Source organism: Cavia porcellus, unplaced genomic scaffold (assembly GCF_034190915.1).
Source record: "Cavia porcellus strain 051 isolate PalLab524CR breed Dunkin Hartley unplaced genomic scaffold, mCavPor4.1 scaffold_6, whole genome shotgun sequence".
Classification (NCBI taxonomy): domain Eukaryota; kingdom Metazoa; phylum Chordata; class Mammalia; order Rodentia; family Caviidae; genus Cavia; species Cavia porcellus.
The window spans coordinates 99605392-99632793 of record NW_026947489.1 but is presented as its reverse complement, the minus strand read 5'-3'; the positions used below and the strand labels follow the sequence as shown (position 1 = coordinate 99632793).

At 35.0% G+C, this 27402-nt stretch overlaps 1 protein-coding gene across 2 annotated transcripts in view; it reads left to right on the top strand.

The window, feature by feature from the left end:
* Positions 1–253: 253 nt before the first annotated feature.
* Pde3b (phosphodiesterase 3B) overlaps positions 254–27402 on the top strand; it is a 127774-nt gene continuing 100625 nt past the window's right edge. For both annotated transcript variants that reach the window (XM_063251859.1, XM_013148029.2), the window contains exon 1: positions 254–1359. In XM_063251859.1, the coding sequence (XP_063107929.1) occupies positions 409–1359 (951 nt within the window). In that variant the 5' untranslated portion in view covers positions 254–408. The remainder of the gene's footprint in view (positions 1360–27402) is intronic.

Below are 27402 nucleotides of genomic sequence, written 5' to 3'. Positions count from 1 at the left end.
ACGCTCCGGAGGACCGGAGCTCGCGCCCCTGGAGGGCGGGCGGGACGGCGGGCGGGGCGCGCGCCCGGCTGGGCCGCGGCGGGGGAGGAGCGCCCGCCCGCCCGCGCGCCCAACGGACCAGGCTGGGGCCGCGAGGTAACTGCTGCGGCCGGCAGGAGCCGAGCGAGAGCCGACAGCGCGTCTCCAGTCCCAAGCGGTGCCCGAGGGAGTCGGAGGCGGCGGCCGCACTGTCCGGCTCTCCGGGCCCCTGTCGCCCCGTCCTCAGCCAGCATGTCGCGGACTTGGCTGCCCCTCAGCCCGCGCGGCGGGGACCCGGGGCGGCGGCGGCGGCGGGCGCAGCCCTGACGCGGTGCTAGGCAGGGGGGTCGCCCGAGCGCGGGAGCCCCGCGGCCCCCGCCGGCCCCGGCCATGAGAAGGGACGAGCGAGACGCCAAAACGATGAGGTACCCGCCGTCGCCGGACGGGGCCGCCTCGCCCCCCGAGAGCCTGCGGCGGAACGGCTACGTGAAGAGCTGCGTGAGCCCCCTGCGGCGGGACCCCCCGCGCGGCTTCTTCTTCCACCTCGGCCGCTTCTGCAACGTGGAGCCGCCGCCGCCCGCCTCCCGCCCGCCGCCGCCGCGGCGCGGCGCCCCCTCCGCCCGGGCGCGCGTCTCGCTGGGCGCCCTGGCCGCCTTTGTCCTCGCGCTGCTGCTGGGCGCGGGGCCCGAGCGATGGGCGGCCGGGGCGGCGCGGCTGCGGGCGCTGCTGAGCGTGAGCTCGCTCTGCCTCAGCCCGCTCTTCAGCATCGCCTGCGCCTTCTTCTTCCTCACCTGCTTCCTGACTCGGACCAAGCGGGGCTGTGGCCCCGGCCCCGGCCGCAGCGGCGGCTGGTGGCTGCTGGCGCTGCCCGCCTGCTGCTACCTGGGCGAGTTCTTGGCGTGGCCTTGGTGGTCGTGGGCCCCGTACGCACCCCCGGCGGCTGTGGCGGGGAGCCTGCTGCTGGCGCTGAGCGGCGCGGGGCTGCTGGCGCTCGCACAGCCGTCGGGGCCCAGGCTCTGCATCCTGGTGCTGCCCTTCACCGGCGCGGTCTGGTGGGTGGCGTTCAGCGGCCTCGGGGCGCTGCCTGCTGCGCTCCGCCCGCTGCTGTCCTGCCTGGCCGGGGGCGCCGGTGGCCTCCTGGCCCTGGGGTCGGATCACTTCTTCTACATCAGGGAAGCTCCTCATCATTCTCAGTTGTCCAGCACCGCGGAAGACAAAGTGCCTGTGATCAGACCCAGAAGAAGGTCCAGCTGCGTGTCGCTGGGAGAAACCGCAGCCGGTTACTATGGCAGTGACAAAATGTTCCGGAGACCTTCGCTGCCTTGTATTTCCAGAGAGCAGGTAGGTCAGCCCGAGGGCAGCACCTGGGGAGGATGCGAGTGCGGGGCTTGGTCGCTCCCCTCTCTGGCTTGTTTGAAAGCATGTTAACTTCCAGTGGAAATAAAAAAATGGGTAACATTTGTTGTGGAGAGGTTTCCTAAAATTACAGGGAACTTTTTGCAAACTCAGAAGCCAGTCCTTTTACCTTTCAGTAGGAATGAAATAGCCCACTAAGCCTATTGCATTTTTTTTAAGCGTATTTTTATGCAGTTGGTGAATTCTCAGAAGAATGAGGTGAAATTATTTCTGGTTTAATAGGGTTGACTACTCCCATTTTTGGAGTATTCTGGTATATCTCTTTTTGGTGCTGTTTGTTTTTTTGCTGTAATGTCTGCCTAAAAATAATCAGCAGCCATTAGGATGGGGAAAAATATATGGACTTTGAACAGTAGGTTTTCATTATTGTGATAATTGAGAGAATCAATCAGAGATCTTAAAGGAACCAACAACAGTAAGTTTTGGAACAGACTTACCCAAATGAAGACCGTAGTGTACACTAATACAGTTTTTTAGACTAACTCATGGTCGTGTGTATTTGTTGCAAAATAGGAGCATGTTTTAATATTTTCACTTTTTAAGTTAGTAATGTCTGGAAAGATACCAAAACATTTCCATCTTTTTTCGCGTAGGCGTTCATATTTTTGTTTTTTAAGGGAATTGAAATCATTAGTAATGAAATTATGTGTTTAGAATGCATTGGAGAAACCTGGTTTACATCACCAAGAAAGTCAATAAGTACAGCTATTACTCACTGAGCACTGCTTTACATATATTCTCTCAAATCTTCGTGTGTTGGCCAAGTTGACATTAACATCAGTTTAGAAGTGATCGAATTGAGACTGACAGAGATGAACCAATTTCACAGGTCCAAGAAGTGGCCATGTTATGATTTGATTGGATTTTCAGTTCTCAGTCATGTTTTGCACAATTTAAAGGGTAGGTGTAGAGGTTTTTAAGTAGGAGTATCTGTCATTGGTTTGGTGTCAGACTTACCGAACTTTGTTAGTGATATCTTTTGCACTGGTACCCGCTGTACTGGAAAAAAGAAATTCTTGTTCTTAGTGCATCCGAGGCACTCATCTCTGTTTGGTTCCCTCTCTTGTGTCTCTTTAGTAATCTATAGGCTGCTTCACTGACTTTATATTAATTTAAGCATTGATCTGCTGGAGTGTTGTATGAGGCATCACTTGGCTTCTCTGGATGGCTTCAGAGGCCGCTCTTGTGGTCTGTATTTGGTAAATGATTGAAACAAATGTTGTGCCCTTTGTTTTCTAGATTTACTACCTGTGATAATGGACAGTGCTTAGAAAAATTTGTATCAGGAGAAAAACTCTTGAGAGGATTCATTATCTAATAAAGTAGTATCAGGTATTTTCAGGGAATGGTATAAATCTGGTTTTTGACTATGTAACTAATAGACTGCATTGTTCACGCTGGAAAAGCCTTTTAGAATAGATACATTGGGCTTTTAGACAAATCTTCTGAATTTAACAGTTTAATATATTTTTTATTGTAATTTGTTGATGTAGCCAATTACATGTGTTCTCTTGTAAACTAAAAACCTTATGATTTTTAAGAGTCCCAATGTGGTGCTCTTTCCATCATATAAACCTTTATCAAGCTTTAATTTAGGCACAGCACTGTGCTAAGTAGCTTCATTTATTGTTTGTATTAGAGGGTAATATAATTTGTGCTTCTAAAAAGGTGTATTTTTTTTTTTTTTTTTTAGTGCGGAAACCCTTATTTGCATTCTACACTGTGTAGAAACATTTCTAGTCTTGAAACATACGTTAATAATGCAAAAGTTTATACATAAGTACTTAATTTTTAGTGTCAAAATGATGCTATTTGGCCATCTTTAGAAGATGCTATTTTTTAACCTAGTAGAGCTCATAATAGCAAGAATTTTTGTTCATGCGCTAATAGAGAGTATGTGTTCCGTATGTATTATGTTAAGGAAATTAAGAAGGAATTTATGGAAGTAAAAGATCGAGGTTGTGTAATTTTAAAGTTTGTACTTTCACTTTGTTTATACTTTTGTTAAGGTATAAATAGGAGGGAGTATAAGGACTCACAAGTTAATATTCTTGAAATTTTGCTTTAATATTAAATGTTATTGTTAACCTGCATTTTTAAAGGTATAATAGTTGGAAAATATGAACAAATACTCTATATTTTTTGGATAGAGAGTATTTTCTTTTAAAAAATACATGTGGGTTTATTAAACTTGTTGCTTTCATTTCCTTAAGAAATTAAACTTTTTATTAACATCTTTGACAACCACTTCATACATATAAGTATAAACTTTTTATTATACTGGATGGATTTAATGTCATTTTTAACTTTTAGGATGTCACATATTGGAAAATAACAGTACGTGTTTATGAAGCATGTGATTTATTAAGTTTATAGAGTTTTATTTAAATACTATATACATGCCAACTCTTAAGTTCTTCTTTTCGCCTATGGAGATTTAGTGTTTAAATCTAGTTACTGCTGACTGTGTTCTACTTTGGTAGGTTCATAGAAAAAAGAACTCTAAGTTTGTAATTATCTTCCAGGAGTCAGCTGAAACTGGAGGAAGTTAAAAAAAAATCAGTTGTGTACACGAAAGCTTTAACTAGAACTGAAAAAATTACATTTCCGTGCTATTTTTTTTATTTTGTGAGAAAATAAAACAAAATTTCATAACAAAATAATAGAGATAATAATAGTTATAATACACTGTGCGTCATTGTTTCCCAAGTACTCAGAGTACATACAATTCATAAACCAAGTAATTGTCTTTTACAATGAAGAAACAGATAATAGCACAAAACTTTCTTTTCAATGAACAAAGAAAAATTAGTATTATAAGTGAAGCAAATTAGCATGTATAGCTGTATATTCTACAATGTAGCTTTTGACTATTCAGTAAAATCATTTTGGATGTGATTAGATAAATATTAGGTATCAAAAAGCCTAAGTTAATGTGCAAGGTATTTTTCTATATGTAAAATATCAAGTGCTTTCATAGTTAGGTAAATATTTTAAAATTCTGTGGCCTTAATGCCCATAAATATTATTTAAAGCATTAATTTTATTTGAAAAATGTGTACATATGTTGAGTGAAGTCTTAAAAAAAACTTTTAAAAAGTGTGATTATGTATCTCCTGATTTAACACATACTCCACTCTGAATTTCTTTAATAACAATATAGCCTTTTTGAAATTTATTTTATGATTTCAGTGGGTGTTTTAATTTTATGTTAGTATTTTGTAGTGATGCAGTCTACATAATAATGTTGTATTTTGTAAGTATTGTATATACTTTGCCATCAGAATTACCTTTCAAAATACAGATTTAACCAAGTCACTTTTCCAGTTTTAAAAATGCATCATGGCTTTTCATTGTCCACAACATAAAGTTTGTACCCTTGGCCATTTCGTTCCAAGTCATTCATAAACTGCTTCTAGCCTTTTCTGCTTTGATTTTGAAAAAGTATTTTAGTGCTTACGAATTTCTGCCTTCCTGGATCCGTCCTTGGTTCTGGCTTTTTGAGTGCTGCTTACTGTTACTGAGTTTATTTTTGCTTTTGCTTAAACTATTTCTATTGGTTGAAATCACTTTAGGGAACAAATAAGACTAAGAAGTCTTTGGACAGTTACCCGATACTCAAATTAATATACGGTATAAGCTGAGAGTAGAGCTTCATTAAAAGAGTTGTCCATATTTAAGAATAGAAGTTGAGAAATCACATGAAGCAATATTGGTGTGTAATACAATATTTTAATGATGTTACATAAGGTAATAACATTTCTATAATTTATGTTTCCATACACTGAGTGAAAGGCAACCATAATTAAATCTGAAGTTTGCTTTCATCATTATCTGACTCTGTTCCTCAGTAGTAGGCTCTTCTCTGGTCCTCTTTTTCCTTTTCCTTGTAATGATCAGGTTATTTTGCGTAGCACACTTTTTTGCCCTTCTGTACCATAACTAAAGCAGGAAGAATCTATACTTTGCTAAAAAGCTTACTTTAATGTAAATGTTTGAATAGAGGATATTGGAGAGATTTAGAGTTTATTGCTTTATTACACTGCGAATTCTCTTATTTTGCTGAAAGTAAAGAATTTGAACTTCAGAGAAATAAAATATTGGCTCAAATTTATTCTGTGAGTTATTGTGAAAATAAGGCCAAACCCTAGGTCTTGACTTCTGATCCACCTACTTTCCATACAGTGCACATGGACCTGTAGTTATAGTTTCTCCAGTGGCTTCCATTATGTAATAGAAGGTGGTCTCCTTGGTTAAGTAAGTGTGTGTGGAGAGCATGGAGGAAAGAGGAGGGATTCTTGACATCACATAGTTCATAATGGTGACCTTAAGGATAAACTTGATATCTGGTATGGTTACTTTGGGGTGTCTTAGCAGGATGCAGCTCAAACTCAAGAGCCTTTAGGGACCAGGCACATAGCATATGTGTATATTGAGGAAGAAAGGAGTACTATGAGGGTGTGAAATGCTTAAAGGCATTTCATTTAAACAAAGCAAACAAGTGTGTTAGCCAAACAAAACTTTAGAACTGGGTTCTGTCTACGGGTCGTTCTCAGCAGTTTTTAACACTGGGGTGGTGTTCATCTTGCTCTTCACAAACTGATTCATGCTTATTTAGGTGGTTTTTAGAAGCCTGTTCTTAGAATTTGGAGCAGAAGAATGTGTCTTTCACTGTTTCTTTTCTTTTTCCTTTACAACCTAGAATCTTCTCTGTAGTATTGGCTTTTCTAGGAGACAGCTTATCTTTATAGATTTTTTCCTTTCCCCATCAGCTGTGGTACATTTTTTGACTCCTTCCTACTTCACATTTCATACAATTTGCATTCAGCACATTTTAAATTTATTTAATTAGAATTTAAATTTTTGATGAGAAGTATCATACACACAAGACTGTAATAATATGTATATTTTTATATGTTTTAAGTAAAGAATGGAAAATAGTCACCTACTTACTATTTATTTCCTTTGAATGGTTCCCTCTTCTCATACCTCCTGTATCCTTTTGCGCCCCAGAAATTTCAGCAGTCTTCTGAGATCTTCCCCATTTGTTCCTTTGCTTGTTTTATAATTATAAACCTTTATGAATGTATTCCTAAGTAATGTTACTACTGTTGTTTTTAAACTTTAGATAAATGGAATTATACCATATGCTGTATTTGCCTTTTTTCTTTGACAGTTTCTGAGATTCAACCATGTTGATGTAAGTAGCTGCAGTTCATTTTTTCACACTCTTTCACTGTTTGTGGAGCTTCAAGTGGTTTCCAGCTTTGTTCATTTGTTTGTTTTTGTGATTATATATGATGTTTCTGTGAAAGCTCTCGTTTCCAGATGCATATATGTGCATGATGTAGAATTGGGGGTTTGCAAGGTGTGCTTATATTCACTGTAATTACTGTATGTATAGCAGATACAGTAATAGTGTCCAAAAAATGTTCATATTCTAATCCCTTAACTTTGAATGTGATCCCACATAGCAAAATGGATTTTGCAAATGGTATTAAGAATTTTGAGATGACATTAGCCTGGATTATCTGAGTGGGTTCAATGTGTGTTTTTTGGACAGGGTCTTATTATATTGTTCAGGCTCTGTATGTAGCCCAGTCTTAAACTTGTGGAAATCCTCTTGCCTCAGCCTCCTGAGTACTGGGATTACAGACATGTGTCACCACATGGGTCCAGTGTAATCTATAAAAGGTGGAGGAGAGAGGCAAAAGACTTCAGAAAGGAGAGTCAGCTGTATCAGTAAGCCAGTATGGTGGCAGGCATCTGTAATCCCAGCACTCTTGGGGGGTGGGTATAGGAGAATCACTAATTTGGATCTTGCTTGGGCAAGTTACTGTGTCTCAAAATAAAAAAATGGCTGGGCATGTAAGTGGAAGGCCCTCGGTTCAGTCCCCAGTACTGCAAAAATAACCAGCCAACCAACTAACCATGTATCAGGAGCATGATTTATAGAATAGGTCTTTTCTTCCATTCTGTGGGTGCCCTTGTACTCTATGGATGGTGTTCTTTGATATGTAAAAATTTTAGATTTATTTTCTTATGTTGCCTGTGGTTTGGGTGTCATATTAAAGAAATCATTGCCAAATTCAGTGTTACGAAGCTTTCTTCCTATGTTTTTCATGAAAATTTTAGCTTTTATATTTGAGTTTGATCTCCTTTGAGTTAATTTTTGTGTGTGGTATAAAGAAAAAGTACAAATTCATTCATTTGTTTGTGGGTGTTGAAAAATTCAGCAGTGTTGGCTCTTACTGAATATTAGATATATAAATGTATTTTGTATTCACCAATATGAGTTTATTTCTGGCCTCTTTGTTCTACTGCATTGGTCTATATGTCTGTTTTATGTTGGTATCACACTGTTGTGATTATGGCTTTGTAATAAGTTTTGAGATCAGGAAACTTATGATCTCAAACTTTATTGTTTTTTAAGATTGCTTTGGCTGTTTGGGGGATCCCTTGAGATTCCATATGAAATTTAGGATGAATTTTTCTATTTCTTCAAACACCATTTGGTTTGTTTATTTATTTTAAAACTAGCACCTTGCTCATGTCAGGAAAATGCCTTCCCATTGACTCCAGCACAGAATATTGTGATATAAAATACATAACCAAAATACATAACCAAAGTTTGGTGTCCTGACCATTTTTAAATGTACAGTTAAGTTGTATTAAGAATCTTCATGTCGTCAGCCGAAGTTCCAGATCCCTTTTGGGACTGAAGCTCTAAATCAGTGGTGGCGAACCTATGGGATGTGTGTTGTCTTAGAAACTCTAAAATATTCACCATCATTGCTCCAAACCTGTTAAACAACAAATTCTTTTTTCTTTCTTCAAGTCCTTTGTAACCACCATGCTATTTTGTTTCTATGAATTTGACTACTTTAGATACTTCTGACAGGTAGTATTATACAGTAATAATCTTTTTGTGATGTGTATTTCAATTGGTGTAATCATTAGAATTTTGATAGGAATTATATTAAATCTATGGATTGCTTTGGGTATAGTGGCATCTTAATATGTCTTCAAATCAATAAGCATGGGGTACCTTTCCATTTGTGACTTAATTTTTTTCAGCAACATTTTGTAATTTTCAATGTATAAGTTTTTCATTTTATTATTTTGTTCTTTTTGCTGCTATTGTAAATGGAACTTTTCTTAATTTTTCTTTGAATTCTTCTTTGTTGGAATACAGAATACAGCTGGTTGTAGGATCTTATATCCCTCAGCTTTGCTGTATGTTTATTCTAGTAACTTTGTGAAATGTTCAGTCTTAAGTTAGTTGTTGGTCTATAATAATACTGCAAATGTAGACTGAGAAAACCTAAGCAAAATACTTCTCTAGAAAGGAAGTGAGCTAAAACTGTCTCAGACAAGCAAAAAGTGAGTTTTATCTAAAATACATACTCAGGCAGAAGAACTGAGACTAAGAAAGAATGCTAATGATGAATGTATAGGCAAAATTAAACCAACATTGCTGATGTTAAACATTAATACTATGAGGGGAGTACAGACTAGAACCAAATACCAGAACATGAAATTTACACTAGATGGAAAATGAGAACAATGCTTAAAGGAGCATATTCAAAAGGAAAGTTAATTATCTGACTTCCAAGTTTGTTGTATTTAGACAGCTATTTCATGTTTAGACAGCTGCAGAAAGAATAGCTGTTGAATGGTAACTTTCGAATAAGTAAAGGGGAAAAAATAAGAGATTAAGGAAGAACAGAAAATATAGTGCTATCAGTTTATCTATGTCTGTGTATACACATATAGTTCACCCAGAACAGAAAGTATTTCTTGTGTGTATTATTTTATTCATCCCTATCACATGAGTATGCATTAATTCCCACTTATGTGTAGTTTTATCTCTCATGGTTTCAGTTACTGGTGTTCAACCATGTTCCAAAAATAACAAATGGAAAAATCATAAGTTTGAAATTGCATACTGTGCTGTCCTACTATGTTCCACCAGAATAGGAATCATGCCTTTATTCAGTGTATCTGTGCTATATATACTAGCCTTCCTTAGATGTATATAGATATATATCTATCTTAGATATATATAGAAAAAACAGTATATGCTATGATCAAAACAGTATATGAATCTGTTTCATTTGGCTTTGTTTTGTTTTGTTTTTCCCTCTAATGAAGAAAGGACAGGTATGCATGTAGAGGCTTATGCATGCCTAGAACTTCTCCTAAACAGTTTATGAGAATCAATTATATTTTGTGTGATGAAATGAATAGTTACCTTGAAGAAAAACAAAATTATGGTATCCATTGCTGATTCTGTATCATCATGCTGTGAAATCCAGTGATGGTTCTATTCTTTATTCAGAGTGGTTTTAGTCTGTTTTGTGTTGTTTAATTTCAACGTTCTTGAAGATATGGACAGCTGTTTTGAAGAGAACAAGAGACATTATGGCAGGCATTGTTGATTTTCCTACTGTCTGGTTTTGAAGACTTGTAATGCCTTCATTACTCTGTTCTGATCAGTTTTATATTATTTTGTCTTATATGAATTCGTTGTGTGTGAAGATATAGACAACCATTTAGAAGAAAACGAGACATTATGGTAGGCATTGTAGATCTCTTGCTTTAAAATTTGTTTTCTTCTGATCTGCTTTGTTCTGTTTAGTTTTACCCTTTTTTTAAAATAACAAAACAAAACAGTATATGTTAAAACAGTATTTTATGTATGGTACTATATGTTGTTTCAGGCATTCTTTGGGGCCTAAGTGGGTTAGGGAGGACTGCTGTGTTATATTTTACTTACATTGTCATAATTACTCTGCATTATTCACAGTTTTGAACATTGGAGTATGCTAGGTGTTATGGGAGAAATAAAAAGATGAACAAGATATAGTTTTATCCTAAGGGAGTTTATTTCTAGTTGAAAAAGTTGAAATGTTATTTTCACCTTGATACCTAAATGGTATATAAGTTCTTTGAGTATAAGGATGAAACATGTGTAGTTAGAATTTTTCATATATATATATTTTAGATTTCATCATGGCTGTCTCTTATATTTTTTATTGCCATTTTATTTTCATGTTAATCTTGAATGAAAAAAACCATGGGTGGAGATTTCCTCCTATTGGTATTGTTATTAGTAATGAACAATTTTGCATGACAGTGAAACCAGTCTGCTTATGTTTGAATGGCACCTCTTTAGGGACAAGCTGTTTAACTTCTCTGTACCTCAGTTTTCATCTGTGTGAATTGAGGGTAATTACAGTATCTACCTCATTAATGTGAGATGAATGTGATAATGTGATAGCATTGTGAAGAAGCCTTAAAAATCTAAGTTTTTGGAAGTGTCTGTCACCTGACAGCTCCTCAGTAACAGTAGTTGTTGTTATTAGTAGTAGCAGTGGAAATTTTCATCTTTAAATTACTTGGTAGCTTATGCAAAATTACAATAGTGAATTTTTTTGTAGCCATAGTTTTCATATAGTTGCATGTAGTATTCGTAATTTTAAAACAGAGCGTAGATCTTTTTCTCTCTCCTTCCCTCCCTTCCTTTCCTCTCAAGACAAAATTGAGTCACTTCCTTCTTTTTTGCACTTGACATTCTGTGTTGTATTTGTGTTGGCAGCTCACTCTTACCTCTGTATTTTGTGTTCATTAAATACAGGGACATTATTTGCTTTTTATCTTTGGTGCTTGGGTTATACCAAGTAGTATAATGAATTGAATTATTATGTTAACTATTACTCTCATTATTATTTTACATGATGGTTTTTCCCTACTTAGAAGACGATAGTTATGATTCTGTCATTGGAAAATGGCTTGAAGAAGAACTTGCCTAAGGAATAACTTATTGAAATCACAAAATCCAGCAACAGTTGTCTCTGGCAAGGGGACGCTTCTTTTAGCCCATTGCCTGACTTTGTCAGGGAAGCTTAAAAGAGTAGTGAAAGCTGAGAGAATGGAGGCTAATGGAGAGCACTGTGGGCAGGAGTTGCCCCTTTAAAAATAAGGAAGAAGCAGATAATGATGATTGAGGTGAGACCATAATGATGCAATAGTATTATAAGCATTTTGGCTTTACTTTTTTCAGTTATTGCTTATAAAAAAGCTTAAGAATTGGTACAAAATTTGTAGGTGTTTAGTTCTCTATTAACAAGTTATGGTAGAACATTTTCAGTGCTTAAATTGCAGTTTTCATTCTAGGGAGAAATTTCATTCTTGATAGAAATTTACTGATTTTTATAGTGCAACCAAGGAAGAAGATAAATTATTATTAAATTATTATTCATAATTATTTAGCAGACACTAGAAACGTGATTATTTTAATTAAATATATTTTTGTGAGATAACTAACAAAAAGTGACTTTTTACAAATAATACCTTTTTAGTTTAAAAGATTTTTTGCTGTGACTTTTTCAAATGTTTGTCTCTTTTTCTGCTTATCCATTTTTCTGCTTATTGAACAGATACTGATGAAAATAGTTTATTTCCCTGACAAGTAAGAATTATCGTGCTTTCCTACTGTGCCCATGATATACATACTTGTTTTTAAAAAGGACTCTACATATACTACTAAATGATGGATATTAGCTTTTTACCTGTTCTTGAATATGTAGTTATTTTGTTCACTTTGTGCTATAAGCTATTATTTGTTACTGTTATCAACCTTTAACAGGTCTCCCCTTTCTCAGCTTGTTACTGATTATCAATGGAGGATGAGGAAAATAGTTAACCAAGCTAATTGCAAATGACTGCAAAAATAAGAAAAAAAAAAAAAGACCTGGAAGTCTTTCTCATGGATGCAGTGTATGAACTTTACAACATCTATTTTGACTCTGCAGAGACCTCTTTTTCTTTGTTTCCAAAAATCCCTCGAATAAATGAGGTTGTTAGCATTACTGTTTTAACGTAGCAGCTAAAATAGATTTTTTTCCTTTTCTTTGTTAGGAAGGTATACCATACACACTGCAAAGTGAGCAGATTGTTCAGTGAATTTCTACATTTGTATACATTCATGTAATTACATTTAGACAAAAATACAGTACATTCCCAGAACCCTGGTGACTCCCTCGTGTTCTTTCCCAGTTGATTCTCTATACCCGGAAATGTCCACAATTCTGTCCTCTGTGCTAATTATTCTTATCCTAATCAGTTTTGCCTATTTTTGAACCTGTACAGAAACAGAAATTTGATTTTCTTGTGTCAGGAAGCATTATTACTCTTTTTTTGGTTTTTTTTTTTTTTTACTTTTTCCCATTTATTTTTGAAACATTCACATGTAATGTCTGCCGTGGGCAAGAAGTTAATGATTTTGGAGATTCAGAGATGAGTAAAAAATATCTTGCCATCAAGTATCTTGGGGTCTAGAACAAGAAAATAGTGCCATAAAGGATGTTATAAACACAATACAGGAAAGGCTTAGGGAAAGAGCGGTGCTGTGTCAGTGAAGGCCCTGGCAGAAAATAGATGGCACACTGAAGTGGGAAAGGATGATTTGTAATAAAGAGAGCATGATGTCTGGGGAGCAAATGGAAGGACAGAATAGCGAGTTGTTAGAAGATGCAGAGTGGCTGCATAGAAAGGTTCATTTCCCAGAAGCTGTGGCCTGTAATGGAACACTGCTAACCAGAAGTGATTTTACTTGAGAGCTGGGCTTATTACTGTCTTTTGGTTTTTCAATCTTCTGCCTTTTTGTCTTCCACTGGCTAAATCCAACTAGGAGACAGAGAATAGGGCAGGCTGTTGACAAAGGCAAAGCTTCTTAGAGCATAAAACTACGGAGAAGAGTAGATAATGGATCTTGAGGAGCTTTTTAAAGACACAAAAGATACCATTCTCTGCTATGATGGGAGAAGAGCTTTTTAGGAAAAGAGGTGAAAGAGTATTGAAATAACAGAGTATATTAAAAAATGGAAAGTTTGGATAGTACAGATTGCTATACAGTGAGGAATACTATAAAAGGCCATAAAAATGAAAAGATACATTAGTATTTACAGTGAGAGGCTACTTTTACATTGCTTGTTCTTTTTATTATATGATGGTGCTTATAAATGAATCAGTATTGCCTCCCATCACTAGGGGGAAGATAATGAATCAACTTCTGTGCCTTAGCATGTTATCTGAGTGATTTACCCGTAGTGACCTACTACAAGGGTACAAAAACCAACAGTCACTAGCGAGAAGGTGACAGTTAGGAACATAAGTTTTGCAGTTGGGCCATCAGCATAGGAGCTTCGGCTGCAGCACTTTCCATCTTGATGCTGTTAGGCAAATCACTGAATGACCTTAGTTTTCTCATTTATACGATAGGCACAGTGATGATAACTTTTATTATATAGTTGTGAGGATTGGACCGAGTGATATCCATATGAAGTATTTCACCTAGGTCTTAGAAAGTATTGTCAATGAGTGTTACTTAATTTTTTTTTTTTTTTTTGAGACACGGTCTCCCTGCACAGTTCAGGCTGGTCTTGAGCTCACTTTGTAGCCCAGGCTGGTCTCAAATTTGCAGCGATCCTCCTGCCTCAGCCTCGTGAATGCTGGGATTGCAGATGTGAGTCATCACACCTGGCTTTACTTAATTTGCTTTATATGTAGGATAATATTATGTGTTCAAAACATGAAACAGATTAAACTCCTCTTTTCATGAGAACTGGTAATTCTCAAAGTAGGACTAACGTGTGCAGGACTCATAGGCAAACAGATGTGGGAATCTAAGAAAATCTTTTCATTATTTAGAGTTGTTTAAGACTAGATTAGCTTTGGAGATCAGGGTTTGCAAGTGTGTGTAGGGACACCAAGATGTATTCATGCCTTACACTTACAACAGTTAGGTAAAATCTTCAGGATACTTTGCACTATACTAATCTTACTACTTTATCTTCCAAATCTGTGAAAATCTGGGTAAAATGATATGTGTTTGACTGCATTTTCCCTCTCATTTTTACCTTTTTGCAAATTCTATTTCTAATCTTCTCCCAATAATGAGAGTTTAAATGTTGACATTAATTCTTTCACAGATGAACCAGGCTTTGTGCTCCTACTGTGCGTTTTTAGTGTGAACAAGGCACTTGAGCTCCTGCCCTAATAGGGCTTCAAAAAATTCTAGCAGGGGACATGGAAAATAAAAGCATAGTGAAATGAGTGTGTAATTAAGTAATTAGGTAGTTAAGTATTGTGATGCATGAAAAAAGTAAACGAGAACAATGGAATGAAGGGGAGTACTAGGGCCTGGAGTTAGGGGAGAAGAGAAGGGGAGTTAGAGGAAAGTACTTCAGGTATGTTTGTGAGTGAAAACCTCTCCGAAGAGGTTTTATGTGGCACATGGATGTTGAGAAGGAGCTTGTGATGGTGGGGAAAGCACCTTGTAGGCAGAAGAATTTGCAAAGACAGATGCCCTGCGGTGGGAAGGAACTTGGTGTTAGAAAGAGAACTCAGCAGCTGGAGAGTGGTGGGAGAGGTAAAAAGCACATGGCTCCATGAGGTTTTGTAGACCATGGTAATGTTTGCATTCTATTCTGATTGCAATCTAACGAGACATTGTAAGACAATTTTGTAATACAACTTGTATTTTAAAAAGATTAATCTGGCTTGTTCATTAGCAATTGGGAAGTAGCTAAAGTGGAAGAAGGAAGATAGTTTGTTACAGTTGTCCAAATTAGAGATAAAAATGTCTGTTCAAGTAAGAGATAACAGTGGTGTGAACTATCTCAGGTGACTTTTCCCCACTATCCCTCCTCTTCTCCTTATTAATCTCTGAATATGATGTCCTTTTAATAGTAGTTTATACTGTTTAACACATACTTCTGTTAAAACACCTTCACATCATTTTTATTTTTTATTTATTTGGTACCAGGGATTGAACTCACAACCTTGCGCTTGCCAGGCAGGCGCTTATGCCACTGAGCTGAATCCCCAGCCTACATCATTTTTATTTAAAAAAAATTTTTTTTTGGCTTTGAGTCAGGGCTTTGCTATGTAGCGCATGTTGGCCTTGAACTCACTGAATAGTCCTGATTTTGAACTCCCAGTGGTCTTCCTGCCTCAGTCTCTGAAATGCTGGTATGTGCCGCATACCTGGCCTCCCTTGACATCATTTTAAAATTAGGTATATGATTGCCTTCCTTTTTTAGAATTTGAGTTTCTTAAGCACAAGGACAATAGTTTATCCTTACTCTGCACTTTTTTACCCTGAATATTATGGGCTATTGATATAAAGTTTTTAATTTAACATTTTATAAATCCTTATTAATGAATTCATGGAAGTTACTTTTATCTGAACTCAGGATTTCTTATTATAAATGGGAAAAGCCAATTATATAATTATAACACTATAAGTTAGTTTTGCAACGGAATAAAAAATACTTTTCCATACTTTACACACTGTCAACATCTAGTTAAGGAAAACATATTAAGAAGAATTGTAGAAACCTTTAGTTTCTTTTTGTTAGAGGCGAAACAAATCAGATGTAGGAGAATAAAACCAAGCACTAGTTTTGGGATTTATTGTCATAAATTGTAAGATACACAGATAGACGGGCTCAAATAAGATTGAAATTTATTTCTTATATAACAATAAATCACACATTTAGGCTGGTGGATCTTTCATGGATTCCTTCCCTTCAGATGCCTTATCATTTCTTAGTGTCTGGAAACAAGAAAGAACACAGTATCAGCGATTAGTACAAGTTAGTTAGGCTCCAGAATTAATACTGGATAAACGATACTATTGAAACATGGTCCATTTTTAAGATGTAGAAAGAAGACTTTATTCCTTGAAATGTTTCAGACATCATTCTCAATTATATTTTTTATTTTTAAAGAGGGCAAAATTAAACATAACAAAACAGAACAAAGCAGATCATAAGATAACAATGTAAGAGACACAGATTTCAAAGAAAAACAACCGGAGATCTTCACTGTCTATCATGTTGTCTCTTGTTTTCTTCCAAATAGTTGTCCATATCTTCACATACAATGAATTCATACAAAACAAAATAGTATTAAACTGATCAGAACAGGATGATGAAGGCATTTTAGGTGTTCAAGACCAGACAATAGGGAAGTCAACAATGGCTGCCATAATGTCTCTCATTCTCTTCAAAATAGCTGTCCATAATTTCATGTATATTGAAATTAAACAAAACAAAACAGACTACAATCACTCTGAACAAAGAATGATAGTATTGCTGGATTTCATATCATGATGGTATGGAATCAGCACTGGGTACCTTAGTGTCTCTTTTTCTTCAGAGTAGCTCTTCATGTCATTGTGCATTATATAATTGGTTCTCATAAATTTTTAGAAGTTCTATGCATACATGAGTCTCTATATGTATACCTATCCTTTGTGTATTAGAGGGAAAAACAAAACAAAACAAGACAAAACAAAACAAATTCCTAGAAAAACACGAAATGAAAAAGACAAACGACAATAGCAAAGAACCCAGAACTGACAATATAGGCCTTCAAAACTAGGTGGTATGAGCATAACTAGGGTTGTTATTTTACATAATGATCTTCAAGAGTTCCTCAGATACAATAATATGCACAATTGTTCTTTTTTTAAAATTTTATTTAAAGAGGAAAAAAAAACAAAGGGTACAATACAAAATTTCAAAAAAAAACTAAGAAATCACTAGTTAATAGATTACATATTATCATTTTAGAAATAGTTGTTCAAATTACAAAATTAAAGCATACAAAGTAGACATTCAAACAGTGAGACTGCAAACAGTTCTGTTCAAAGATCCAACAAAAGCTTAGTAATATGGTTATCTATCTCACACACTTAAATGTACGTGCAGTTATATCCTTTAGAGCACTTTGTTTTCCTCTCTTTTTTACAATAACAATCACACATTTTGGATTTTATTACTCCCACAGTTCTTATTACTTTTTTTTTAAGAGAATAAAACCAAATGTGACAAACAAAACAGAGTCATTCAAAACAAGGATGGACATAGCACATGATGTAAAAGTAGAACACAAGGTGATCAACAATGGTTACCATAATGCCTCCTGCCATCTTAAAAAGAATTGCCTGTGTCATCAGGTATAATAAAATTGAACAAAACAGTACAGAACAAAACTGATGGAACCAAAACATTGGAGACATTAAAGGACTTCAAAAGAAGATAATAGTCAAACCAGAATGGGCGTCATAGTGAATCTTACTGTTTTCAAAGTAGTTGCCTATACCCTCAAACTTGATACTGTCAAATAAAACAGAATAGAGTAAAATCAGTCAAAACAAGATGGTGAGAGCAATACAGGGCTTCAAATCAAGTTAATAGGAAATCAAAAAGTTACTATAATATATCCTGCTTTTTAAAATTTTTCCCCTTAATTAAAAAAATAAAAATAATAAAAAAAGAGATTGACATAAAAGAACAACATAACAACACAGATCAGAACAGAACAATTTAAGCAACATAGTGTTTCCCACAAGATAACCTGACATAACAGTAGTTACCATAGTGTCTCTTTCCTTGAAGTATTTGAGTATAACTTTGTATACTATAACATCAAACATATGAAGACAGTGTAAAACCATTCAAGAGAATGAAAGTATTACAGGGTATTTAGAACCAACTAACAGAATACAAACAATGGTTTCTATATTATCACCTTGTCTATAAAAATTTTTGTTTATACTATCACATATAATAAAATCCAATAAGATAAACATGATAAAACCAATGGAGACAGAAGAAAAAAGCTTGATGGGACTTCAAAACAAGATGGTATTAGGTCAGCACTAGCTATTTTGGTGTCTTGTTTTCTTCAAAATAGCTGTTCATACCATCACAGACAACAAAATCAAACAACCCAAAATAAAACCATTCCAATTAATGAATGAAAATATTATAAGACTTCAAAGCAATATAATGGGGAATCATGATTACCACATACTTTTATGTATTCTTACCATTTCTTTCACTAGGGAAACTTTGGTATTTATGTATGTGAGTTTGATTTATTTCACTTATGAGTATGGTCTCAAGCTGTGCCCATTTATTTGTAAATATCTCAATGTGATCATTTTTTATAGCTGAGTAGTATTCCATTGTATAAAAATACCACAACTTTTTAATCCATTCCTCAGCTGATGGACACTTAGGTTGTTTCCAAGATTTGGTGATTACAAATTGTGCTGCTATAAACATGGGTGCACATATATCACTGTGGTATGATGCTTTCCGTTCTTCTGGGAATCAATTGTTCTAATCCTATGAATGTTAACTATTTTGTTCCAAGAACTTATAAAGTTTATAGTAAATCATCTTAGCTATCCTAAGTGTTTATATATTTTAGACATTTTTTCTTTTCCCTTTCTTTTTCTTTTTCCTCATTTCCCTGAGATACTATTTTTTCCTCCTTTAAGCAGATTCTTATCCTTTCACTGTATTTATTGAGTTTTTGTATCTTATATACTCTTACCATTTCTTATACTAGGGAGACAAAACGGCATTTACATATGTGAGTTTGATTTATTTCACTTAAGAGTATGGTCTCGAGTTGCATCCATTTACTTATAAATATCTCAGTGTGATCATTCTTTATAGCAGAGTAGTACTCCATTGCATAAAAATACCACATCTTTTTTATCCATTCCTCAGTTGATGGACACTTAGGTTGTTTCCATTTTCAATTTTAAATGAAAGGAAAATATCTAGTTTTTTTTCATCATTGAGTGAAACTTAAGAAAGGTAAATATTGAATTATCATTATATTTACTTGAAGTTGTAAAAAGTACATTAACATGTGTTTAGTTAGTTAGTTAATTAATTATTTTTTGATACTTGAAATTGAGCTCATGACCTCGCACTTGCCAGGCAGGTGCTTGTGCTGCTAAGCTAAACTCCCAGCAATATAATTAATTTAAAAACATATAAGATGACTTAACTGAAGGTATTCTTTTATTAAAATAAAAAAATACCTCAAATGCAAGTTTATTATGTTAGCTTTTATGGTTCCTTTGGTAATTAGATGCTTTTGTTAAATTTGACCAAAATATCTTCCAAATATTATTTTACTTACAGATATGAGAATGAATAAATCAAACACTTTTCACAGAAATGTAGTCATTTCTGTGGCTTTACTTTAGTGCTTCTTACAAAATGAAATTCTAATTTGTAAAGAATATTGTCAAATTGTGAAGATACAGTTTTTAGAAAAATTACTAATTTGTGACATCCTAAATGTTTATTTTAATAATTTATAGAAAATTTATAACAGGATATATTGAATTCATCTGAATTTTTTGAATCTTGCAATACAGTGTGGATGTTTTATTCTGAAGTACATAAAGGTTGAAAAGTAGCTGAATGGTCGAAGGCCAGTGGAAATATGGACCAATGTTGTTGAATGCTAGGAAAAACATGGCATTGTGCTCATTTGATAACAAGCATTAAACTTCTAAAGATTACCCTGGAAATTTGGTTGATTTTGCTGTCACTCATGGGTATTTCAAACCCACTTGATGTATTATATATTATAATAGGGCTGTATCAAGCGTAGATATTTTCCAGCTTGACCCACAATTTAAAATTTGATACATTTAAGGAACTGTGAAAAACAGTTCAGGATTTGCTAGTGTTTTTGTTTTAATTTACATGACAAACAGATTTCTTTTGTCTCTTCTCTCACAGATAGGATGGCTAACATATAATTCAGTTTATTACTATCTACTTGATTAGCATATAGCTTTAAGGTTTAATTCTAAAGGTTAAATGGATGCTAATTAGAACTACTCTGAGGAATTTATTCAGATCACATAATTTTCTTTTTTGGAAAAACTGTGTTTTAACATTATATAATTCCAATTTATATTACATTTAAAAATATGTTCTGAATAGATGAAAAATGTTTTCTAAATCTACATTTATTATTTTATATCTCTTCTAGTAACTTGAAAGTAGGTGTTTTCATTTTGTCTTACTGAAATTGTATTACAGTGATGTTTTGTGTAAAGATACTTAAATTTTCATTTTCTTTTTTTTAACCATAGGGAAAAATGAGTGTTTCAAGAATTTAGAGGTTGAATTGCATTATTTTTTATCTAACAAACAATCTGCCAATCTTTTGTTAACTGTGAAATTTTCAGAGCATCAAAGAATTACGTGTTTTTAAGCTTAGAGAAAAGCGTACAATGAATCCTAGCAACTGAAAGCAAATGGACATCCGTCAGTGTCTGTGTATAAGTGATAACACTTATGTCAGCAGTTTGTCCCATTTGCTTGGGAACCCGTGTTCAGTAGTGTGTTTACAATGAGGTCTTTCAGGGGAGCACGACTGCTTGACTGAATATGTACTCTATATTGTTTTAGGACATTCTCTCTACAAAGACACATACATATACAGGCATCTTTATTGTTATTTGCTATTGATATTTAGCCTTATTCATTTTATTCTCAAAAATGTTTTACTTTTGTTAACTAACATCAAGATATTATTGGCTTTGCATTTCTAATTATGGTGCCTTTGTGTAGGGCTCAGAATGTGATTCTAGATAAGTTACTGAGTTAAATCTACATGACTGATGAGTCACATGATTTCTTTTGGAGAGAAGTTCAAGCTATTAGAGGTGGAATAATCTAACTTTGTCCTGCTTAAGACTTATAATTTAATGGTGCTTTCCTTTTCAATAGTTACTATCAAAATTAATCAGTTTAGAGTATCATTGGGCACTAAACTTGGGAGTTCATTTATTTCAAGTGTTATGAGGTTTTTTTTTATTATTTCTGGATTCTTATCTGCTGGAAAACATGAGTAGGCAGAAATGACAGGTTTGGAGCTTGAAAAGAGAGAATGAGGCAGAAATATATTTTAGGAATTACTCAGTATGTTTTTTAAAATGCCTCTGACAATTCAGTCCTTCAAATTTATGGAGGCTACAAGACTGGCATCTCCTGTGCCTGTGCTGTTGATAATTTATTTACTAGAGGGAGGATTATTATTTAGAAGTTCTTAATTGAAGTTTGGGAGGGGATGAGATTGAAAAAAATATAGATAGGATTTTAAAGAACTGAGGACAGAATAATTTAAGGAAAAACCTTAATTCTGTAGGTTTTTAAGGAATAGGTAGAAAATATGTGAAATAGTTATATTTAGTGGTAGGCCTGAAAAAGAAGAGCCAGTGAAGACAACAGAGTATAGAGCAGAGAATGTGGGAGCTTTACCATGAAGAAATAGACCTGAAACTCCAGGATCTCTCACTTTCAAAAATTTCCTCCAAGGCTTTGGGAGAAGGTGTTCACCTGGTCAGCTGTTGGCTTGAAACTTCCAAAGGAATTTTAAGATTGTGACTTCTTTCCATTCTTGACTTCATTTCATAAGGCATTGAAATGGCTGTGGGCAGTTTTGGGATTCAGATAAGGAAACCGGATTTATATTCACTTTTAGTTAGAAATAATTACATAGTTCATGTTATTTACAATAGGGTTATATCTTGATAAACCCATTGTAAGTTGAAAATACTATAAATATAAAAACAAATTGAACATACTTAACCTACCAAACATCATAGATTAGCCTGGCCTTCCTTTAATGTGCTTAGAGCATTTAGATTAGCCTACATTTAGGCAAAACCATTTAATATAAAGACTATTTTATAATTAAGAGTTGAGTGTCATATGTAATTCTAAATCACTGAAGTGGAAAACAAAATGACTATATAGGTAGAAGAGATACAGATGGACATTTCATAGACATGATGGACTACAAAACATAAAACGCTGTATCCCCCAACATACAGAAACACTGTACAGTACAAATCGTCTTACGTTTCTAATCCTTTGGCTAATTGGGAGCTGAGGCTTGCTGCCTCCCTGAACCTGAAGAGTGTCTTATACTTTGTGTCTTTGGAAAACAGATCAAAATTCAGGATTTGAAGTATAATTTTTATTGAATTTGTTATCACTTTTAACCATTGTAAAGTTGAAAAATTTAAGTTGAACCATTGTAAATTGGGAAATTTTCTGTACGGTTAAGATTTTGCTAGCTGCTTTTTGTAAGAATGACATCTAGGGGCACTCTTGTTCTGCACTGTGCTGAGTCACATACAGCTGTGACACAATGATGCAAGGCCAGAGGGAGGGTGGTTGAATGTGTCCTACATTGCCTGATGCTGGAAGTATGTGGTAGGGTAAGAGAAAATCTGAAACACGCAGAGCCAAAAGATAGTCTGGGAAAAAGGTCTTCCCAGTGTGATACCTTGCAAATGAAAGGAACAACGAAATTTCTTTAAATTTGACAATACAGTTTTATATGACATTATCAGTAACAGTTTGTGAACCTAAAAGAATATTTATAAAATATAACTAAAGACTAAAAAAATTAAAGTCTAAATTATCTCCTGAAAAATTTTAAATCTTTATAGGAAATCTTTGTATTCTTACAAAATGTATGTAATACAAATGTAAAAAATTATTCTAGAAGTGTGTCACAGAATTTACTGATAAAATAGTTATTTTCTGGATTTTTATGATGCTATGACTTTTTTTCTCATTCTAGATAGATATTTACCTTTGTACCTAATTTGATTTTTGTAATTTTGCTTATCTTCCCACAGATCCCAAAGTAGGCCCTCTAATTGTATTGAAGTTTAGGTCCAACAAACCATGGGAAGCATAGAATCTCAGAAGCTAGAAAAAGATAGTTTGTAGATAGACGATGTGTTCTGTTTTAAATAATGCATTGAGGTAGTGTAGGAAGAGGGTTGAATTTCTTGATTAGGGATTATTTAAGACCTTGAGGTCAAAGTCATGTGCTTCTTAAGGAAACAGAAATAGAGTCCAAAAGCAATAGTTTTGGGAAAAGCAAAGTTCAAAGTTTTCTTTGTGTGTATAGGGTTCAAAGATAAGCAGATGAATATCCAAATAAAATACAGGGGAAAAATACAAATAGTACAGAAAGAAAATGAAGGATAATAACAAGTGAGATTAAAGCAGACCCAGAGATAGTACCTTGATAAAAGAAAGTACGCTTGCACACTAAACAGTGGCAGTGCCAGGGTTATTGACACACTTGTATAATCCCAGTGCTCAGGAGCCTGAGGCAGGAGCATCTTTGCAAGTTTGAGGCCAGTTTAGACTACATAATGAGTTCAAGGATAGGCTGAACTGCTTAACAAGACCTTGTCTCAAAAAACCAGATCAAATCAGATCAAACCAAACCAAACCAAACCAAACCAAACCAAACCAAACCGAAGGCATTTGGTAAAGGTGACTTAGTTATAATAGTATGAGTACAGTACTCATGCTGAATGCAATAATTGCTTCATTATGCCCTCAAGCAATCATCCTAAAAGCATAACATATTTTAAGCTTAGTTGGCTCTAATACAGTTTAAAATATTTGCATTTGAAAAAAATTTACATTTGGAGTTTAGAATCGGGTATTTGTTTCATGACATAAATAGAAGAAAATTCTCTACATTAACATATTGAATTCATTCTTTCAAATTTTTCTTTGACTATATAAGTTGCCCAGAATCGATTTAAAAATATACATAGTTCAGATACCTTTTACAGTTAAGGGTATCTGTAAAATGTATGAAATAAGAGTATTTTCTTTTAGTTTTATAGATGATAAGGAAAAGAATACAGAATTAGCCATCAGTTAGAGGATTTATTACTTTTTCTATTCCATTTATAAATATTTATTGAATATTCACTATGTGCTATGCATGGATCGAGGTCCTGAGCAAAGAGCAGTATATGAAATGGGCTGTCTTTGTGGAACTTACATTCTGGTGGGAGAGATAGGAAAAAAGCAATTATCAGACCAGGTAGTAATCTGTGCCATAAAGAAAAACAAGAGAAAGTAAGATGATAGAGAGTTGTGGGAGATGCTGTTTCAGATAGATTGATAAGGTGAGCCAGAAAGGACATTTAAATATTGCTTCATGTCAGTATATTTGGGAAACTATTTTATGAAACAAAAAGTTTACTAAGATAAAATAATTTTAGTAGCAACATCTATTTACCTTTATTTTCTTATCTCTAAAATTACAAACAATAATGACACCTGCCCCATAGAATTTTTGCATGGTTTGAATAATATTGTGTGTGACTGAGGAAGCATAGGTATGGTTTGGGCACAATTATTTTGTGTGCTGGAGATCAAATAAGGGTCTTTCAGGGTCTTAAAGGGTCTACCTTTAAGCTACATCCCCAGCCCACACTTTGAGATACTGTGTGTGTGTGGCATGTTGTGGAGTTTTGAGTCAGTGCTGGGATTGAACTCGGGGCCTTCGTCACAGAGCTGCATCCTAAGACCCATTTTACTTTTATTCTTTATTTTTGAGACATAGTCTCACTAAGTCATAAAGTTGCCCAGATTGGGTTGGGACTTGCCATCCTTCTACAATAGCAAGGTGCTGGGATTGTAGAGCTGGCCCATGCCTGGCTGAGATGCTATCAACATTAAATAACTGTTTCTTCTTTTAAATTGTCAGTTTTTCTACATTACATACCCTGTTTTTAAAATTAAAAAATTTTTATTAGCTCATGTTTGTAGTTTATGTAATTTATCCTCATCTTGGGGAGTGGTTATTTGCACATACTATAACATTTTTCTTTTGTTTTTAATCCTCTTTCCTTTCCTTTCTCCTTACTTCTTCCTCTTCCAGTTCGTCTATCCAATTTTTCATTCTTGTTGATATTGCTAATCTTAGTTCATGTTGTGGCACATAATGCTTATATTAATTGAATGTATTCATTGAAGATATGTATATACTGAACTATTTTAATTGAGATTCTTACGTTCAGTATATTTCATATCTTCTTTATTCTTATTTCCCCTTTTCCTCCTTGTGAACCAAATAGAAGATGACTATTTAATATATAGTGCATATGCCTTCAAATTCTAGACTGAAGCTTGTTTTTTTTAATATGAAAATTATATATATTTTTAAAAAAAGGTATATAAATACACTGTAACTACACCAATTTTTATCTGTAGCTTAATTAATATTTTTATGGATTAATGCTTATATAATTGCCACTCAGATCCAAATATATAACTTTCCCAGCATGCCAGAAAAAATCTTTGTTCATCTTTTGAGTCATTTGTGCCCTTCTAACCACTCTTTTGACTCTTGTAAGTATTTGTTTTGCTTGCTTTTGAATTTCATGTAAATTGAATTACATAGTATCTTTTATATCTGCTTTCATTTACTTAAAGTAATGCCTGTAAAATTCATCCATACTATAACATGTATCACTGGTTTGGTCTTTTTTAGTTTTGTGCAGTAGTCAATGCTGTAAGTGTACCACATTTGTTTATTCTTTAGTTTATGGACACTTGATTTTTTTTTACATTTTTGGGAGTGAGTTGTAAATAACATTTTAGTGAACATTCTTTTACATCTTTTGTTAGACATGTATTAATTGAATTATGGGATAGGTATATGATTAACCTTAGAAATTTCCAAGCAATTTTCCCAGTGTCTACTGGTTTTCTCACTCGGTGGGAGTGGAATGAGAGTTCTAGTTGCTCCACATTCATATGGACACCGCCAGTGAGTAAAGTGTCTCGTCATTCTGGGAGATGTGTAGTTGTTTAATTTACATTTTGTTGATGTTAATGATTCTTGAGTAATTTTATATATGTTGGTTGACTGGCCATTTCGGATATTCTCTTCTGTCAGATCTTCTTTAGACAGTTATATTCTTTATGATTGATTGATTTGTATAATTTTTTATATTCTTTGTGTATTCCATATAGGAAAAGTTTACTGGATATGTATGTGTATCTTTTCCAGGTCATTGGGTTCTCTTTTTACTCTTAAGGTGATCTTTTGGAAAAGGTTTTTAATTTTAATGAAGTCTAACTTACAATTGTTTTCCTTAGTAAGTTAGTCTTTTCTGTATGTTAATTAAAAATGTTTGTCTACACAGAGTTCATGAAGATATCTTCTGTGAGAAGCTTTACACTTTTACTGTTCACTTTTCGGTATGTGATGTATTGTCAGTTTTTATACATGGTATGAAAGCGGGTTTAAGTTCGTCATTTTTCCATACTTGTTTCCAGTGTGCTAGCATTATTAATTGAAAAGACTATCTTTTCACTTCAGATTTGCAGTAGTCCCTTCTTTATAAAGTAGTTAATTAGCTAAATGTAGGTCTATTTTTGTGTTTTATTACTGTATTTGTTGAAATCTGGTAGTGCAAGTCTTTCAATTTTGATTTTCTTAAAGATTGTTTTTAGCTAATCCAGGACTTTTGCCTTGTTTTTTGATTCCACAAGAAAACTTCATGGTATTTTGATTGTTTTGCCTTGTATCTGTAGATTAACTTGGAGATAATTGACATCTTTATAATATTGAGTCTTTCAAACCATGAATTTGTTTATTTTTTTCCCATTTATATACATTAAAATTTTTTCTCATGTCCAGAGCTTGGAGTTCAGTCCTTAGCACAAAAACCAAACGAACCAAAACAATCCAAACCAAACCAAACCAAAACAAAACAAGAACAAAGAAGAAAACCTCAAGAGTACAAAAGCAAAAACAAAAACAAAAACAACCCAATATTACTGTTTTTGAGTTTTCATTGCATATATCTGACACACTTAGTATTCCTCCAGTGGTATTTTTTTTGTTATTAGTATGAAGAAATAAAGTAGGTAAGTTTTGGGTTTATAGCATGCAGCCTTAATAAATTTAAATTCATTGCAGTTGGCTATTTTGCATTTTCTAAACTATTGCAAATACATTATCTGTAGATTAAAAACTATTTTATTTCTATTCTTTATACTTCTCCACCATTTTATTGCTTATATTCCTGGCTAGGACTTCCTATGTAAATGCAAATAGAAGTGATGATAGTAAATGTTCTCTCTCTCTTTTATTTTTTATTTTTTTGGTACCAGGAATTGAACTTATGAGCTCGGGTGTACAGGGAAGGCGCTGTGCTGCTGAGCTATATCCCTGGCAGCAGTCTCTTGATTTCTCCTCAACCTCAGGAGATAAGGTTCAGTATTTCAC